The 20178-nt window shown below is 44.5% G+C and overlaps 1 protein-coding gene across 7 annotated transcripts in view; it reads right to left on the bottom strand.

Annotated features, from left to right (window-relative positions):
* Positions 1-20178, bottom strand: part of LOC106600556 (transcriptional repressor p66-alpha) — an 83359-nt gene that overhangs the window by 22776 nt on the left and 40405 nt on the right. The window contains exons 1-7 of one of the 7 annotated variants that reach the window (XM_082973539.1): positions 16134-16338; positions 14648-15166; positions 8462-8591; positions 4826-4975; positions 4379-4456; positions 4133-4261; positions 3577-3792 (exon numbers count right to left, since the gene is read on the bottom strand). In XM_082973539.1, coding sequence (XP_082829665.1) covers positions 3577-3792; positions 4133-4261; positions 4379-4456; positions 4826-4975; positions 8462-8591; positions 14648-15166; positions 16134-16291 — 1380 coding nt within the window. In that variant the 5' untranslated portion in view covers positions 16292-16338. Of the gene's footprint in view, positions 1-3576; positions 3793-4132; positions 4262-4378; positions 4457-4825; positions 4976-8461; positions 8592-14647; positions 15167-16133; positions 16339-20178 lie in introns of those variants that run through there. The other 6 variants (XM_045714888.2, XM_045714890.2, XM_045714891.2 and 3 more) reach the window with 6 other exon arrangements.

Here is a 20178-nt window from a genome sequence, read left to right as displayed (position 1 = left end):
CAATAATGTAAATTTGGACACAAATCAGAACTTTGACCACTTTCCCAACAAGTTAGACAAAAGGCATTTGAAATCTTCCTCTACTTCTCTTATATTCAAATCTGAAATTGTAACACAAATATATCATATAGCTGTTTTACTAACCAGGTCAATTACATTTCCTCTAACTTTTTATATATATATATAATTTTTTTTTTTAAAAAGACATTTGACCACTTTCCAAACAAATTAGACAAAAATGTATGCATCTTGTTCTACTTCACTGCTATTCAAATCTGGAATCAGAACATAATTATCTTTTACCAATCAAAAGTTACAGCTGTTTGTCACTGTTTAGAGTGATGAAAACTTGCTAGCTAACGCCAGCTAACAGCACTCTCATGTCTCGTCATTGAGCAGCACAAACGGAGCCATTGTTATGGATACCAATGCATTTCAATGGCAAAAAAGGGCCATAGACTAGAATGTAAAAATCAAAAATCAAATTCTAGATCTCTCCTCTTTCACCATCTAAACTATCAACTCCAAACCAACATTGAGATGTTCATACAGATGCTACTTAGATTGCTTGTCAAAAGATTTTTGATAGTAAACTCAGCAAAAAAAAAAAAACATCCCTGTCTTTCAAAGATAATTCATAAAAATCCAAATAACTTCACAGATCTTCATTGTGAAGGGTTTAAACACTGTTTCCCATGCTTGTTCAATGAACCATAAACAATTAATGAACATGCACCCGTGGAACGGTCGTTAAGACACTAACAGCTTACAGACGGTAGTCAATGAAAACTTAGGACACTAAAGAGGCCTTTCTACTGACTCTGAAAAACACCAACAGAAAGATGCCCAGGGTCCCTGCTCATCTGCGAGAACGTGCCTTACACGGAACCCAAACCGGCTGCGCGCGTGCGCCATCGGGCATCGGGCATACATTTATTTTGTCCCCCCACACCAAACGCGATCACGACACGCAGGTTAAAATATCAAAACAAACTCTGAACCAATTATATTAATTTGGGGACAGGTCGAAAAGCATTAAACATTTATGGCAATTTAGCTAGTTAGCTTGCACTTGCTAACTAATTTGTCCTATTTAGCTAGCTTGCTGTTGCTAGCTAATTTGTCCTGGGATATAAACATTGAGTTGTTATTTTACCTGAAATACACAAGGTCCTCTATTCCGCCAATTAATCAACACATAAAACGGTCAACCAAATCGTTTCTAGTCATCTCTCTTCCTTCCAGGCCTTTTCTTCTCTTGACTTTATATTGCGATTGGCAACTTTCATAAATTAGGTGAATTACCGCCACTGACCTCGTTCGTCTTTCAGTCACCCACATGGGTATAACCAATGAGGAGATGGCACGTGGGTACCTGCTTCTATAAACCAATGAGGAGATGGGAGAGGCAGGACTTGCAGCGCGATCTGCATCAGAAAAATAACTGAATTCTATTTTAGCCCTTAGCAACGCAGACGCTCGTTGGCGGGCGCAATATTTAAATAACATAGATTTCAAAATGTATTTTGCAACGTGAGTGGTGTGGTCAGCCTGTTAGGTATGCTGCAAGGAGGCATGAGTACTGCAGATGTGGCCAGGGCAATAAATTGCAATGTCCGTACTGTGAGATGCCTAAGACAACGCTACAGGGAGACAGGACGGACAGCTGATGGTCCTCGCAGTGGCAGACCACGTGTAACAACACCTGCACAGGATTGGTACATCCGAACATCACACGTGCGGGACAGGTACAGGATGGCAACTACAATTGCCCGAGTTACACCAGGAACGCACAATCCCTCCATCAGTGCTCAGACTGTCCTCAATAGGCTGACAGAGGCCTGTTGTAGGCCTGTTGTAAAGCAGGTCCTCACCAGACATCACCGGCAACAATGTCGCCTATGGGCACAAACCCACCGTCACTGGACCAGACAGGACTGGAAAAAAGTGCTCTTCACTGACGAGTCACGGTTTTGTCTCACCAGGGGTGATGGTCGGATTTGCGTTTATCGTCAAAGGAATGAGTGTTACATCAATTTGGAGGTGGAGGGTCCGTCATGGTCTGGAGCGGTGTGTCACAGCATCATCAGACTGAGCTTGTTGTCATTGCAGGCAATCTCAACGCTGTGCGTTACAGGGAAGACATCCTCCTCCCTCATGTGGTACCCTTCCTGCAGGCTCATCCTGACATGACCCTCCAGCATGACAATGCCACCAGCCATACTGCTCGTTCTGTGCGTGATTTCCTGCAAGACAGGAATGTCAGTGTTCTGCCAAGGCCAGCGAAGAGCCCGGATCTCAATCCCATTGAGCACGTCTGGGCTAGGGCAATTCCCCCCAGAAATGTCCGGGAACTTGCAGGTGCCTTGGTGGAAGAGTGGGGTAACATCTCACAGCAAGAACTGGCAAATCTGGTGCAGTCCATGAGATGCACTGCAGTACTTAATGCAGCTGGTGGCCACACCAGATACTGACTGTTACTTTTGATTTTGACCCCCCCCTTTGTTCAGGGACACATTATTCCATTTCTATTAGTCACATAAACTTGTTCAGTTTATGTCTCAGTTGTTGAATCTTGTTATGTTCATACAAATATTTACACATGTTAAGTTTGCTGAAAATAAACGCAGTTGACAGTGAGAGGACGTTTCTTTTTTTGCCGAGTTTATATATACTTTTGGAACTATAACCATTTAAAATGTGCATAAACACAGCAGACATTGTGGGTTTGAATGAGAACCATAGGAATACAAATGGTTCTGCTCCTTGGCCAATTAAGCTACAAAGACCATCTTCAAAACATTCAGGCTATGCTAACTTCAAGGTCTTTCGAATCTCTATCAACTACATACAAAAACATTTGCATAAATTAGCATAAAGTAACGTACCAACAGTAACTCCTGAACCGTTCAAGCTAGATACACCAAACCAACTTGCACATGTTCAGGCTATACTAACTTCAAATTCTTTAAAACGTTAATCAACTATAACTATATAAATTAGCATAAAAATTTCCCACCAACAGTAGATTAAGGCAGCCCCCCGCACCTCTCTGATTCAGAGGGGTTGGGTTAAATGTGGAAGACACATTTCAGTTGAATGCATTCAGTTGGTCAAGGACTAGGTATCTCCCTTTCCCTTCCCTAACTCTTGAACTGTTCAAGCTGGAGACACCAAAGCAATTTTCACATGTTCAGGCTATTACATCCACTGCCACAAAAATACTGAAGGAAGTCACAATTTTCATTAATGGAAAAAAACATCTAGTTGTTATTATTATCATCACAAACGTGATGCTCTTAAAAGAGGCAGTGTATAATTTACAATGCAATGCATCTCAATAGGAAAATAGTGCTTTTAAATAATGTAGAAACCTAATATTCCACAAATTACTTTTTAATTTCAATGACAGGTATTTATATCAACATTTTAGGTTTTTATGATAAACAAATCTATTTACAGGGTTACATATTAGGTGAGAGCACAACATGTGATTCAGAAGTAGCTAGAATTCATATAGGCTGTATTTGATTCGATAAAAAAATCTAATAAATTCGAGCCCTGCCTCTGACCCACCTGTGAGATGTTGACCAGCAGGCTGGTATTGTTGACGTTTCCCACCCTGATGAGGCCAGACTGCATGAGGCCTCTCTGGGCCTGGGTGCCGGGTACGTTGGCCCTGGAGGCCAGCAGCAGGGGAGGGGGGCCAGAGCCTCCAGAGCCAGACCCTGACAGTTGCTGCTGTTGCTGCTGCCGGAGAGACTGGATCTGCTGAGGAGACACAGCAATTGGCTACAAAGGGGGTCAGGGGAGAGAATTGGGAAAGATTGGACCGAGGAGGAGAAGAGGGACAGGGAAGGGATAAAGAGGGCCAACATTGGACAGAGAGAGAGTGCATATAGAAGAGAGCATCGGACAGTCATGCTCATGGGACAGAAGAGGATGAGGGACACAGCAGCAATATGTGAGGGAGGGTGGAGAGATAAGGGGGAATGAGAGAGACCGAGACAAAAAGAGAGAGAGAAAAGAAAAAACAGGTGAGTGTAGTCAAAAACACAAAAGTCAGTCATTAGTAGTGAGTATTGATATCATCTGATGACCAGTTTGGCAGGTAGATTGTGGTCTCTCTTACCTGTGCCCCTCTAACTAGGGGTGGCATGATGATCTGGGAGTTGTGGGAGCCATGTTTGGAGGAGATCTGCTGCCCGCCCCTCACCAGAGGAGGAGGAATGACTGTGCCTGAACTCCTACTTGACCCCACCTGGGGATGAAATAAAGTCTTAGGACTTAAAGTAAATTATGAAATGAACAGAAACATGGTAAACATAAAAAACCTGTGTGTGCATACAAGCTTGTTTGTGTGAGAGAGATGTCTGACCTGCTGGGAGCCTTTGCTGGCTGTAATGGATCCCCGGATCAGAGATGGAGGAGCTGCAGAACCTAACAATACTGAGGGCTGTGGAACAAGACAGAGATGGATAGAATGAGCTGGGTATGTGTGTGTCCATTTGTACGTTTGAGGAAGTATGCATCTGGGTGAATGTATTTGTGTTTACCTGTGTGGCTTTTTCTGTATCGCGTGTGTGTGTGTGTGTTTGTGTTTGTGTTTGTGTGTGTGTGTGTGTGTGTGTGTGTGTGTGTGTGTGTGTGTGTGTGTGTGTGTGTGTGTGTGTGTGTGTGTGTGTGTGTGTGTGTGTGAGAGAGAGAGCAAGAGAACTGGGATCTGAACTCCAGTTTTCCGCTTTGGGAAACCAAATTCCTTCTTGGGCAGAGGGTGACACTGATTTTATGTCACAGGCAGGGATACCTCATCACGACAACTCACCTTGGCTATATGCATCCATACCTTCTGCAGTGTGTCCTTCTGTATCTGGCTCTGTCGTAGTTTCTTCAGCAGCACCAGCTTGGCCTCCTCCTGCCTCAGCTCCTCTTTCAACTGCTTTATGATGCGATCCCTGTCCTCTGGACTGGTCTTCTACACACAGAGACCAGATAAAGACCAATTAGACCAGAGAGAGAGAGAGAGAGCGCGAGACCAGCATGAGAAAGGCCAGTACAGCAGACAGAGAGAAATAGCTAAAAAGTATTAAGTAGTTGCAAAGTTGTTAATTACCTAAAATGCAAAAGTTGTCTGTGACGAGATTCGAACACGCAGCCTTTGGGTTGCAAGACCTTCGCGTTATACCTTGCCTTAAGTAACATTCTATCTTATGTAACCATACCATAAAGTAACATATCATACTAATTTGAGTGTCCCGGATTTACATTTACTACACTACGTTTAGTCTCAGTGTATGAATAGAAAAGGTGTATACAGCAGTAGTTACATAGCATGAGCCTCATCTAGAATACAGTGCATTCAGAAAGTTCAGACCTCTTGACTTTTCCCATTACAACCTTATTCTAAAATGGATTAAATGTTTTCCTCATCAATCTACACACAATACCCCATAAAGACAAAGTGAAAACAGGTTTCTAGAAAGTTCTGCCAATTTATTAAAAATAAAAATAGAAATACCTTATTTCTATAAGTATTCAGACCCTTTGCTATGAGACTTGAAATTGAGCTCAGGTGCATCCTGTTTCCATTAACTATCCTTGAGATTTTTCTACAAGTTGATCGGAATCCACCTGTGGTACATTCAAATGATTGGACATGATTTGGAAAGGCACACACACCTGTCAAAATAAGGTCCCAGTCTATATAAGGTCCAACAGTTGACAGTGCATGTCAGAGCAAAAATCAAGCCATGAGGTAGTCGAAAGGGTACCATTTATGCAGCATTGAAGGTCCATAAGAACACAGTGGCCTCCATCATTCTTAAATGGAAGAAGTTTGTAACCACCAAGATTCTTCCTAGAGCTGGCAGCCCGGCCAAATTGAGCAATCGGGGGTTGAAGGGCCTTGGTCAGCGAGATGACCAAGTACCCGATGGTCACTCTGACAGAGCTCCAGAGTTCCTATGAGGAGATGGGAGAACCTTCCAGAAGGACAACCATCTCTGCAGCACTCCACCAATCAGGCCTTTATGGTAGAGTGGCCAGACAGAAGCCACTCCTCAGTAAAATGCATATGACAGCCCGCTTGGAGTTTGTCAAAAAGCTCCTAAAAGGACTCTGACCATGAGTAACAAGATTCTCTGGTCTGATGAAACCAAGATTGAACTCTTTGGCCTGAATGCCAAGCATCACTTCAGGAGGAAACCTGGCACCATCCCTATGGTGAAGCACATCATGCTGTAGGGATGCTTTTCAGCGGCAGGGACTGGGAGACTAGTCAGGATCGAGGGAAAGATGAACGGCGCAAAGTACAGAGAGATCCTTGATGAAAACCTGCTCCAGAGCGCTCAGGACCTCAGACTGGACGAAGGTTCACATTCCAACAGAACAACAACCCTAAGCACACAGCCAAGACAACGCAGGAGTGGCTTCGGGACAAGTCTCTAAATGTCCTTGAGTGGCCCAGCCTGATCCTGGACTTGAACCTGATCGAACATCTCTGGAGAACTGAAAATAGCTGTGCAGCGACGCTCCCCAACCAACCTAACAGAGCTTGAGAAGATCTGCAGAGAAGAATGGGAGAAACTCCCCAAATACAGGTGTGCCAAGTAGGGATGCACGATATATCGGTGAACATATCGGAATCGGCCAATATTAGCTAACAATGCCAACATTGGTATCGGCCCGATGTCTAGTTGACGGCGATGTGCAAAACCAATGTCAAAGCTGACATGCAGACCTAAATAACGTAGGTACATGACGTAATGATGCCACATAACATTTTGCACTACACATGCAACACAGCATTCCTAACCTAGCCCACAATGTCTGCTGTGTGGATCGAGCAGTCAACAAGTCCAGTAGTCATTTGAAAGAGTAAGAACATTTCAGCGAGACAACTCAATGGCGAAATCCATTAACTTCAAGATAATGGAATTCATTGCCCTTGACAATCAACCATTCTCTGTCGTGGGTGACCAAGTGTGCTATTTTTCAGATGTTGCCCTACTGGAGTTACACAGTAACAGCGTCACTGCTATTAGCATCACGACTGACACTTGGACCAGTGATATCAGCCCCATGAGCATGCGGAGTCTGACAGCACAGTGGGTCGTAGAGGATTTCGTACTGAGGAAAGTCATATTGCATGCTCATGAATGTGCTGGTTGTCATACCGCTGCTGCCATTTAAATGGCATTTGAGAACATGTTTGAAACTTGGAAACATGAACACACTAGTTAGCTCCATTCGAACAACTGACTGGAGAAATAAGCTCATCAACTGTGCCTGCCGCAGACGTGATACCCTCTGTCATGGCATTGAAACGCCTGCTCAACAAAACTGCCGACACAGGCTGTGAACCATGCTCGATGCTATGTACAAGGACCGCTATTTCGATGCAGACAAGAAACAGGGTTTACGTGAAATGTTACATACACAGCTGGACAAGATGGAAACGGACACAGTGACAGTGCGCACCGAGGAAGAGGCGCCACGGACAGACAGAGCTTCCCTGCTTGACATGTTTGATGAAAACCTGGTTGAGAATGAAACGACTGAACAAATGAACAACGAAACAGCACAGCAAGTAAGTGAAAGAAATAGGTTTTGATTATGTTTTACTGGTAATTGGGACATACGTAAATCCTAACAAAATAGCTTTTGGTCAGTGTGGTGTGTGTGTAACCTTTATTTAACTAGGCAAGTCAGTTAAGAACAAATTCTTATTTACAATGACGGTCTACCCCGGCCAAACCCGGACGATGCTGGACCAATTGTGCGCCGCACTACGGGACTCTCAATAACGGCCGGATGTGATACAACCGGGATTTGAACCAGGGACTGTAGTGACGCCTCTTGCACTGAAATGCAGTGCCTTAGACCGCTGTGTCCATGTGTGTGCGTTAACTAGTTAAACTGTACTAGAATGCTTAAAAGGCCGCTAAAAGTTTAAATATCGGTATCATTTTTTTTGGCAAGGAAAATATTGGATATCGGCCAAAAACGTCATATTGGTGCATCACTAGTGCCAAGCTTGTAGTGTCATACCCAAGAAGACTCAAAGCCATAATCACTGCCAAAGGTGCTTCAACAAAGTACTTAGTAAAGGGTCTGAATACTTAAGTAAATGGTATATTTCAGTTTGTTATTTGTAATATATTTGCAAAAATTGTCATTATGAGGTATTGTGTGTAGATTGATGAGGGGAAAAAACGATTTAATCAATTTTAGAATAAGGCTGGAACGTAACAAAATGTGGAAAAAGGGAAGGGGTCTGAATACTTTCCGAATGCACTGTACATATGAAGTGGGTAAAAAAACGATGTAACATTAAAGGGACCAGTGTTCAATGACTATGAGGCATCAGTCTCTAAGGTGCAGGATTAAGTACCGGGTGGTAACCGGCTAGAAACAGTGACTAAAGTTCAGGGCAGGGTACTGGAATAATTCTTTCACTAACCATAAGTAGGTCTGTGTCCAGCTCCTTGAGGTGGTTCAAGCCATTCATCGGCGGACTGCAGGAGTCATTATCCGACAGGACAATGACATCATCGTCTGGGGACAGGGGACACTTCTCCCTCTTTAAAGTGCTAATCGAAGAAGAAAAGAGTGATTAATTCTACACAGAATACCCTATAATGACAAAGCAAAAACAGGTTTTTAGAAATGTTTGCTAATTAATAAAAATAAATAAACTGAAATATTACATAAGTATTCAGACCCTTTACTCAGTACTTTGTTGGTGCACCTTTAGCAGAAATTACAGCCTCGAGTCTTCTTGGATATGATGCTACATACTTGGCACTGGTCCTGAGCGCTCTGGAACAGGTTTTCATCAAGGATCTCTCTGTACTTTACGCCATTCATCTTTTTCTCTATCATAACTAGTCTCCCAGTCCTTGCCACTGATAAACATCCCCACAGCATGATGCTGCCACCACCATGCTTCACCGTAGGGATAGTGCCAGGTTTCCTCCAGACGAGATGTTTGGTATTCAGGCCAAAGAGTTCAATCTTGTTTTCATCAAACCAGAGAATCTTGTTTCTCATGGTCTAAGAGTCCTTTAGGTGTCTTTTGGCAAACTCCAAGCGGGCTGTCATATGCATTTTACTGAGGAGTGGCTTCCATCTGGCCACTCTACCATAAAGGCCTGGTTGGTGGAGTGCTGCAGAGATGGTTGTCCTTCTGAAAAGTTCTCCCATCTCCACAGAGGAACTCTGGAGCTCTGTCAGAGTGACCATCGGGTTCTTGGTCACCTCCCTGACCAAGGCCCTTCTCCTCTGATTGCTCAGTTTGGCAGGGCGGCCAGCTCTAGGAAGAGTCTTGGGGGTTCCAAACGTCTTCCATTTTTTAGAATGATGGAGGCCACTGTGTTCTTGGGGACCTTCAATGCTGCAGGAATGTTTTGTTACCCTTCCCCAGATCTGTACCTCAACACAATCCTGTCTCTGAGCTCTACAGACAATTCCTTCGACTTCATGGCTTGGTTTTTGCTCTGACATGCACTGTCAACTGTGGGACCTTATATAGCCTTTCCAAATCAGGTCCAATCAATAGAATTTACCACAGGTGGACTCCAAGTTGTAGATACATCAAAGGATGATCAATGGAAACAGGATGCACCCGAGTTCAATTTCGAGTCTCATATAAAACGGTGTGAATACTTATGCAAATAAGGTACCTGTTTTTTATTTTTAATAAATGTGCAAAAATGACTAACGATCTGTTTTCACTTTCTCTTTATTGGATTTTGTGTGTAGATTGATGAAGGAAAAAGTAAATTGATACGTTAGAATAAGGCTGTAACGTAACAAAATGTGGAAAAAGGGAAGGGGTCTGAATACTTTCTGAATGCACTGTATGTGTTGCACATTATCAAGTCATTGAGTGTTAATGAAAAAAAGGTTTTTGGGATGGGGGAATAGGTGAGGATATTGAGAAAGGAGGATCAATTATCCAGTTTTAGACCATACCGTGAAATGCTACCTTACAAGCCGTTTTCTCTACTTCTTGAACTGCATTGTTGGTTAAGAAAATATTTACTAAATAAACTAAAGTAAAAGATTCAATAAAAAGTAACAAAACAACAACAACAAGGATATATACAGGGTGTTACGGTACAGAGTCAATGTGGAGGCTATATACAGGGTGTTACGGTACAGAGTCAATGTGGAGGCTATATACAGGGTGTTACGGTACAGAGTCAATGTGGAGACTATATACTGGGTGTTACGGTACAGAGTCAATGTGGAGGCTATATACAGGGTGTTATGGTACAGAGTCAATGTGGAGGCTATATACAGGGGGTACTGGTACAGAGTCAATGTGGAGGCTATATACAGGGGGTACTGGTACAAGGTCAATGTGGAGGCTATATACAGGAGGTACCGGTACAGAGTCAATGTGGAGGCTATATATAGGGTGTTAAGGTACAGAGTTAATGTGGAGGTTATATACAGGGGGTACCGGTACAGAGTCAATGTGGAGGCTATATACAGGGGGTACCGGTACAGAGTCATTGTGCGGGGGTACAGGTTAGTCAAGGTCATTTGTACATGTAGGTAGGGGTAAAGCAACTATGCATAGATAATAAAACGGGGGGGGGGGGGGGGGGGGGGGGGGTCAATGTAAATAGTGCAGGTGGCCATCTGATTAATTGTTCAGCAGTCTTATGGGGCTTGGGGGTAGAAGCTATTAAGGAGCCTTTTGGACCAAGACTTGGTGCTCTGGTACTGCTTGCTGTGAGAAAGCAGAAAGAACAGTCCTTGACTTGGTTGACAGGAGTCTTTGAAAATATTTTGGGCCTTCCTCTGACACCGCCTGGTATATAGGTCTTGGATGTCAGGAAGCTGGGGCCAAGCGATGTACTAGGCCGTACGCACTAGCCTCTGTAGCGCCTTACAGTCAGATGCCGAGCAGTTGCCATACCAGGCGGTGATGCAACCGGTCAGGATGCTCTCGGTGGTGCAGCTGTAGAACTTTGAGGATCTGGGGACCCGTGCCAAATCTTTTCAGTCTCCTGAAGGTGAAAATATGTGCCATCTTCACGACTGTCTTGGTGTGTTTGGACCATGATAGTTTGTTGGTGATGTGGACGCCAAGGAACTTCAAATTCTTGACCCGCTCCACTGCAGCCCCGTCGATGTTAATGGGGGCCTGTTCAGCCCTCCTTTTCCTGTAGTCCACGATCAGCTCCTTTGTCTTGCTCATATGAGGGAGCGGTTGTTATCCTGGCACCACACTGCCAGGTCTCAGACCTACTCCCTATATACTGTCTCATCATTGTCGGTGATCAGGCCTACCACTGTTGTGTCATTGGCAAACTTAATGATGGTGTTGGAGTCGTGAAAAGGGAGTGTAGGAGGGGACTGAGCACGCAACCCTGAAGGGCACCAGTGTTGAGGATCAGCATGGCAGATGTGTTGTTGCCTACCCTTACCACCTGGGGGTGGCCCGTCAGGAAGTCCAGGATCCAGGTGCAGAGGGTGGTGGGCACTATGGTTTTGAAGCTGAGCTGTAGTCAATGAATAGCATTCTCACATAGGTGTTCCTTTTGTCCAGGTGGGAAAGGGCTGTGTGGATGGAGTGCGATAGAGATTGCGTCATCTGTGGATCTGTTGGGGCAGTATGTGAATTGGAGTGGGTCTAGGGTTACCGGGATGATGATGTTGATATGAGCCATGACCAGCCTTTCAAAGCACTTCATGGCTACCGACGTGAGTGCTACGGGGTAGAAGTCATTTAGGCAGGTTACCTTCGCTTTCTTGAGGACAGGGACTATGGTGGTCTGCTTGAAACAGGTATTAGACTCGGTCAGGGAGAGGTTGAAAATGTCAGTGAAGACACTTGCCAGTTGGTGTGCGTATGCTCTGAGTACAAGTCCTGGTAATCCATCTGGCCCTGCGGTCTTGTGAATGTTAACCTGTTTAAAAGGTCTTGCTCACATCGGCTACGGAGAGCGTGATCACACAGTTATCTGGAACAGCTGGTGCTCTCATGCATGCTTCAGTGTTGCTTGCCTAGAAGCGAGCATAAAAAAAGGTATTTAGCTGGTCTGGTAGGCTTGCATCACTGGGCAGCTCGCAGCTGGGTTTCCCTTTGTAGTCCGTAATAGTTTGCAAGCCCTGCCACAGCTGCCGAGTGTCAGAGCCGGTATAGTAGGATTCAATCTTATTCCTGTATTGACGCTTTGCCCGTTTGATGGTTCGTCTGAGGGCATAGCGGGATTTCTTATAAGCGGCAGCTCTAGCCTTTAGCTCGGTGCAGATGTTGCCTGTAATCCATGGCTTCTGGTTGGGATATGTACGTACGGTCACTGTGAGGACGACGTTGTCAATGCACTTATTGATGAAGCCGGTGACTGAGGTAGTATACTCCTCAATGCCATTGGATAAATCCCGGAACATATTCCAGTCTGTGCTAGCATACGAGTCCTGTAGCGTAGCATCCATCTGACCACTTCCATATTGAGCGAGTCACTGGTATTTCTTGCTTTAGTTTTGCTTGTAAGCAGGAATCAGGAGGATAGAATCATGGTCAGATTTGCCAAATGGAGGGCGAGGGAGAGCTTTGTATGCGTCTCTGTTTTTTTCCTCTGGTTGCACGTGACATGCTGGTAGAAATGAGGTTAAACGGATTTAAGTTTGCCTGCATTAAAGTCCCCGGCCACTAGGAGCACCGCTTCTGGATGAGCATTTTCTTATGGCCTTATACAGCTCGTTGAGTGCGGTCTTAGTGCCAGTATCGGTTTGTGGTGGTAGATCGATGGCTATGAATAATATTGATGAAAACTCTCTTGGTAGATTGTGTAGACTACAGCTTATCATGAGGTACTCTACCTCAGGCGAGCAATACCTCAAGACTTATTCCATATTAGACATCGCGCACCAGCTGTTATTGACAAATAGCCACACACTCCTGCCCCTCGTCTTTCCAGACGAAGCTGCTCTGTCCTGCCGATGCACGGAAAACCTAGCTAGCTCTATATTCTCTGTGTAGTCGTTCAGCCACGACTCGGTGAAACATAAGATATTACAGTTTTTAATGTCCCGTTGGTAGTATAGTCCCGATCGAAGATCATCCACTTTTATTTTCCAGTGATTGCACATTGCACATTAGAACGGATGGTAAAGGCGGTTTACCCACTCGCCAATTAATTCTCACAAGGCACCCCGCCCCCTGTATTCCCGTCATTTCTTCAAGCTAATGACGGGGATTTGGGCCTGGTCTCGGGAAGCAGTAGATCCTTCACGTCGGACTCATTAAAGAAAGAATCTTCGTCCAGTTCGAGGAGAGTAATCACTGTTCTGATGTCCAGAAGCTCTTTTCAGTCATAAGGGCCGGTAGCAGCAACATTATGTACAAAATGAGTTAAACAATGCGAAAAAACAAACAAAATAGCACAGTTGGTTAGGAGCCCGTAAAACGGCGGCCATCCCCTCCAGCGCCATTATTCATTACGCTGCTGCTACTGTTTATTATCTATCCTGATTGCCTAGTCACTTTTACCCCTACCTACATGTACACACAGTATTACCTCAATTACCTCATAACCCCAGCACATTGACTCGGTACAAGTACTCCTTGTATATAGTCTCGTTATTGTTATTTTATTGTGTTACTATCTTTTTTCTTGTTGTTGCAAATTGTCATAAATCTTAACTCTGCATTGTTGGAAAAGGGCTCATAAGTAAGCATTTCATGGTCAATTCTACACCCATTGTATTTGGCACGTGACAAATACATTTGATTTGATTTGTTAAGGAGTAGCAGTGTTTGTATTGGAAGGCTACCAGTTTATATCTGTTGTATGTTCGTGGGTCCAAAATATTTTGTGGGCTTGCCAGTTGCCGCTAGTCTAATGACATTCTGTTTGAGTTTGATCAGCATCAATGAAATGTGGATTGCTGTAAACCTTTATGGATATGAATAACCCAGTTTAGATTGGAAAATGAAAGTTAAATGTAGAGTAAATGATGAACTCTAATGAGACAGATTGTCAATCCTCAGAAGTGGGCATTACAATACGCAGCCTTCTCCTCCTCAGGGCTTAGCACCTTGAGAGTGTGTGTGTCGCCCCATTACCACTTCCTGTGGGTTAATCACTCATCCAAAGCAGGTCACATGACCCTCCACTCAGGCATCATCACGTGACCCTGCCTCTCACGCCCCCCCCCCCCCCCCTTCCTTCCACAGTGGAAACCATGGCAACGGCTGGTTGGAACCGGTTTGTGACACACAGGCTTCATTTTGTGGAGGGGAGTTTTAGGGTTCAGGTGGTGACAGGGGAAATGGAGGGAGGGCCAGACACTGGAAGTTTTGAAGGACAGTTTTTTTTCGAAAAAAAAAATATAAAAAAACTGCACCCCCCCCAATAGTAGGTACTCTGTTCAATAAAAGCTATTTAGACTACAATTACAAAATCTTAAAAACGTACTCTCATTGATCTCACAGTATGCCCCCCCCACACACCAAACAGGTTTTAAAGACTTCTAAAACTAACTGCCTTCTTGAAACTACTTGAGTAGTCAGGGAAACTGACCTCAAGCCAGTTTTGAATGGCATAGAGTAAATGGTACTAGAAATACAGTAAAAGGAGCTGATCTCACATCAGTTTTCAGGATAATAAATAGTGTGTGGTCTCACCCTCTAGAGGTGCTCATGTCCAGCACCTGCTCTCCTGTCTGGACCTCCACTTTAATGGTAGCCTTCACCTCCGTTGTCGCCATCATACCACTAGCCACCATCGGTTCCGACTTCACGGTCCTGTTCCGCCCATCTAGAGGCACCTCACTCTTCACCCTGACCTGGTCGCTGTGGTCATTCCTCTCAGGCCGGTAGTCTAAGCTCGGATCTGACCGTTTCGAGGCCCGGTCCCGCTCTGGCTCCTTTGCTGGTTGGGATGGTAACACTAGCGATAATTTTAACTTGGATAGTTCTGGTGCCTTCTCAGGCTTGACCACATGTTTAAACTGGTCTAGGTCATCTTTTGTGGTTTCGGGTTGTGGTTCCGGTTTAGTTGAGCTCTCATCATCCTGGTCTGGAACTCCAGTCTCTGCCCGGTCTAGTTTGGGCTTCTTGCGGTCAGACTCAGTGAGAGGGACTTCTCTCCCTAGTGCCCTCTTCTGACTGCGCGTCTGGCGAACAGCCTCCTCAGACATCCCCCTACAAAGAGACAGAAGAAGAAGACTTGGTCAGACATTCACTTGAATAGACAAAGCTGACGTCAATAGACAGTAAAGCATATAGCCTTGGACCAGGATGGGTATAGCTGACCTCAAATCAGTTGTAAAACATAAAGTCTATAGAACTTGGTCAGGCATAGCTGACCTTGAATCCATTTTTAGAGATAAAGCGCAGTTGACCTTGAAGCATTTACTACGGACAGAGGCAAAAAACAACGCCAGAGTCAGTCCCTCTCTATTAAGCTAGCTAAGTGGGCACCAGATTCAGACCCTCTCTATTAAGCTAGCTAAGTGGGCACCAGATTCAGTCCCTCTCTATTAAGCTAGCTAAGTGGGCACCAGATTCAGTCCCTCTCTATTAAGCTAGCTAAGTGGGCACCAGATTCAGTCCCTCTCTATTAAGCTAGCTAAGTGGGCACCAGAAGTTGTCCTGTGGGACAGAATGGAGACAGACTTACAGTAGCTAGTTCTCCCTCTCTCCTCTCCCTTGTTTGTCAATGGGACCGATGGCTATGTGATTGGAACACACATGACCACCTTGGTGCCCACTACCCAGATGCTAGCGGGTCTTAATCCCTACCTCCTGTACACACACACACACACACACACACACACACACACACACACACACACACACACACACACACACACACACACACACACACACACACACACACACACACACACACACACACACACACACACACACACACACACACACACACACACAGATAGGGAAACCGACAGACAGAGGAGGTGCCAGGAAACAAGATGTTGAGAGACTTGACAAGACTGAGACAAGACTAGACTGGCTGTAGGAGGTACTCCGAGACTAATCACAGTCATACTAAGAAACAGACAGACAGTACAGTAAGGAGTAGTGTCCTGCGTCACACATGTGGACTGGGGTCCCACTGCTGTCCTCCATAAATAAACAGAACACTCACTTACTCAGGCCCCTTGTCTGCCCAGTGACGCACGGCAGGAAGCTACGGCTTCGGAAAAAAAAAAACGCCACATTAACCCTTTCACCACCCTCCTTTTTCCTTTTCTCAGAATAGGGTAGTAATGGCGGCAAATATGCAGCACACACTGCCACACTCATTACTGTACCTGGGCCACACACACATGCTCACACATCTCATCTGATAAAAGAAAGCTGACTCAAGTTTTTTTTTTTTTCAACCTCTGACATCACTGAGGCACACATGACCCTTCCCAGGATTCATAGGGAGACACAAAGCACTTTTTCTAAGAACCAGTCTAAACCGGTTGGCGAGTGATTGTGTGTGTGTGTGTGTGTGTGTGTGTGTGTGTGTGTGTGTGCGTGCGTGCGTGCGTGCGTGCGTGCGTGCGTGCGTGCGTGCGAGAGGCTGAAGCAGTTTTTAACCCTTTGAGGGCTGGAACGGAAACTCTGTTTCTACACTAACAGACGCTTGTATAAGGGATAGGGAGTGAGGGAGAGACGAGAGGAAGGGGGAAAGAAGGGGGGGTTGAGGGAGGTAGCATTCCAAAACACACGTCTGCCGGGAAGATGAGGGAAGAAGAAAAAGAGAGAGGGAGGGAGGAATAAAACGCCCAAAATACTGAAGCACACTCATGTCTGCTGCGGTCAAGACTACAACTCTGGGTAGAACTTTTCTGAAGGCACTAGGCAGTAGGGCCTACAAGGCACAGGTCTAGGATCAGCTCACCCTCCTCAAATCCTAAACTCATCTATTAGGGCAGAAAACGCAAAACTAACTTTCGATTAGATTAGTGTCTTAAACTCATTTTCGATGCTCCCTGACTGTCTATGAACGTAGGTCCATTATCATTCCTACACAGTTTGATTTCAGTCATTTTAAAGTATATTTAGTTCCTTTCCCACCCCTGGTTTAAAGGCTACTTGATCCTATTGTTACAGTGAAAAGTGCAGTGTCACTGTCCATAGAGTGTAGTGGAAGTTGACCCGATCAGCAGCCGGTCCAAGGGCAGTTCAGCTTTTTAACAGGGAAAGTCAGGATCTGAACGACTTAATGGCAGACAGGTATCAGGTTACATCTCTATGGCAGCTCACACACATCCACCAAGATGATAGATCCATCAGAAAGCTCTCCCCCTTCGCTACACACAGGAAAGGGAAAGGGGGATACCTGGTCAGTTGCACAACTGAATGCATTAAACTGAAATGTGTCTTCCGCATTTAGTCCAACCCCTCTAAATCAGAGAGGTGCGGGGGGCTACCATAATCGACATCCACGTCTTCGGGGCCCGGGGAACAGTGGGTTAACTGCTTTGCTCCGGGGAACAGTCTCTATTGCACTCCACACTGCTCTTTCCCACCTGGACAAAAGGAACACCTATGTATTTCATCTTCAAATAATATTTTTGCAGGAATCTCCTTGCGAATGATTTTGCCGAAGATTGTATCTCCGCCGGCCTGGGCAACCTGAGCTTTTGCTATCTCATTGACTACAGCTCAGTGTTCAACACCATAGTGCCCTCAAAGCTCATCTGTAAGCTAAGGACCCTGGGACTAAACACCTCCCTCTGCAACTGGATCCTGGATGTCCTGACGGGCCGCCCCCAGGTGGTAAGGGTAGGTAACAACACATCCACCACGTTGATCTCAACATGAGGTCCCCTCGGGGGTGCGTGCTCAGTCCCCTCCTGTACTCCCTGTTCACCCATGGCTGCATGGCCAGACACGACTCCAACACCATCATTAATTTTGCCGATGACACAACAGTGGTAGGCCTGATCACCGACAATGATGAGACAGCCTATAGGCTGAGAGGTCAGAGACCTGGCAGTGTAGTGCCAGGATAGCAACCTCTCCCTCAATGTGATCAAGACAGAGGAGATAATCGTGGACTACAGGAAAAGGAGGGCCGAGCATGCCCCCATTCTCATCAACGGGGCTGTAGTGGAGCAGGTTGAGACCTTCCAAGATACTTGGTGTCGACATCACCAACGAACTAACATGGTCCAAACACACCAAGACAGTCGTGAAGAGGGCACAACAAAGCCTATTCCCCCTCAGGAGACTGAAAAGATTTGGCATGGGTCCCTAGATCAGATGACTAGTTGCATCATCGCCTGGTATGGCAACTGCTCGGCCTCCGACCGCAAGGCACTACAGAGGGTAGTGTGTACAGACCAGTACTTCACTGGGGCCAAACTTTCTGCCATCCAGGACCTCTATACCAGGCAGGGTCAGAGGAAGACCCCAAAAATTGCCAAAATCTCCAGCCACCCTAATCATAGACTGTTCTCTCTGCTACCAAGTCTAGGTCCAAAAGGCTTCTTAACTTCTTAGGGCTAGGGGGCAGTATTTTCACGGCCGGATAAAAAACGTACCCGATTTAAACTGGTTACTACTCTTTTGAATATGCATATAATTGGTAGATTTGGATAGAAAACACTCTAAAGTTTATAAAACTGTTTGAATGATTCCATACAGGAAGTGCCCTCTCTGACCATTTCTTGTGCTTCTGTGGCATCTCTGTCGAAAATACAGCATCTCTGCTGTAACGTGACAATTTCTAAGGCTCCCATAGGCTCTCTGAAGGCGCCAGAAAGTGGAATGAGATCTCTGCTGTCTCTGGGCTACGTATAGGAGCGCTGTTTGTGAGTGGTCAGGCTGGTGGCTCAGAGACAGGAGATGCGCGGCCCCGAGAAGTGGCCATGTTTTTCTTTCAGCCTTTGAACGAAAACAACGTCGCCCGGTTAGAATATTATCGCTATTTTATGAGAAAAATAGCATAAAAATTGATTTTAAACAGCGTTTGACATGCTTCTAAGTACGGTAATGGAATATTTTGAATTTTTTTGTCACGACATGCGTCCGCGCGTCACCCTTCGGATAGGGACCTGAACACACGAACAAAACGGAGGATATTTGAACATAACCATGGATTATTTTGAACCAAAACAACATTTGTGGTTGAGGTAGAAGTCGTGGGAGTGCATTCTGACGAAGAACAGCAAAGGTAATAAAATGTTTCTACTAGTAATTCTGAGTTTACTGAGCCTCGATGTTGGCGAGTGTCTGTTTAGCTAGCCTTGATGGCCGAGCTATCTACTAAGAATATTGCAAAATGTGCTTTTGCCGAAAAGCTATTTTAAAATCTGACACCGTGATTGCATAAAGGAGTTCTGCATCTATAATTCTTTAAATAATTGTTATGTATTTTGTCAACGTTTATCGTGAGTAATTTAGTAATTTCACTGGAAGTTTTCGGTGTGTATGCTAGTTCTGAACGTCACATGCTAATGTAAAAAGCTGTTTTTTGATATAAATATGAACTTGATTGAACAAAACATGCATGTATTGTATAACATAATGTCCTAGGAGTGTCATCTGATGAAGATCATCAAAGGGTAGTGCTGCATTTAGCTGTGGTTTTGGTTTTTGTGACATGTATGCTAGCTTGAAAAATGGCTGTGATTATTTTTGGCTTGGTACTCTCCTGACATAATCTAATGTTTTGCTTTCGCTGTAAAGCCTTTTTGAAATCGGACAATGTGGTTGGATTAATGAGAGTCTTATCTTTAAAATGGTGTAAAATAGTAATATGTTTGAGAAATTGAAGTTATAGCATTTTTAAGGTTTTTGTATTTCGCGCCACTCGATTCCACTGGCTGTTGACTAGGTGGGACGATTTCGTCCCACATACCCGAGAGAGGTTAACAGCTTCTACCCCAAAGTTATTTTTCTATTTCCTTCAATTTTTTATTATATATATATATATAAAAAAAAATATATATATAAAAAAAAATATATATATATATATATATATATATATATTATATATATATTTTTTTTTTTTACTTCAGTTTATATTTTAGTAAATACTTCACTTATTTTTCTTAAAACTGCATTGTTGGATAAGGGCTTGTAAGTAAGCATTTCACTGTTGTATTCAGCACATGTGACAAATACAATTTGATTGATATGAAATGCCTGAAACTACACGCCCACATTCTGGTCATGACGAGGGGAAAAAA

The sequence above is a fragment of the Salmo salar genome, chromosome 03, assembly GCF_965601325.2.
Source record: "Salmo salar chromosome 03, fSalSal1, whole genome shotgun sequence".
NCBI classification, from domain to species: Eukaryota; Metazoa; Chordata; class Actinopteri; order Salmoniformes; family Salmonidae; genus Salmo; species Salmo salar.
This window is presented reverse-complemented; position numbering and strand designations above follow the sequence as displayed.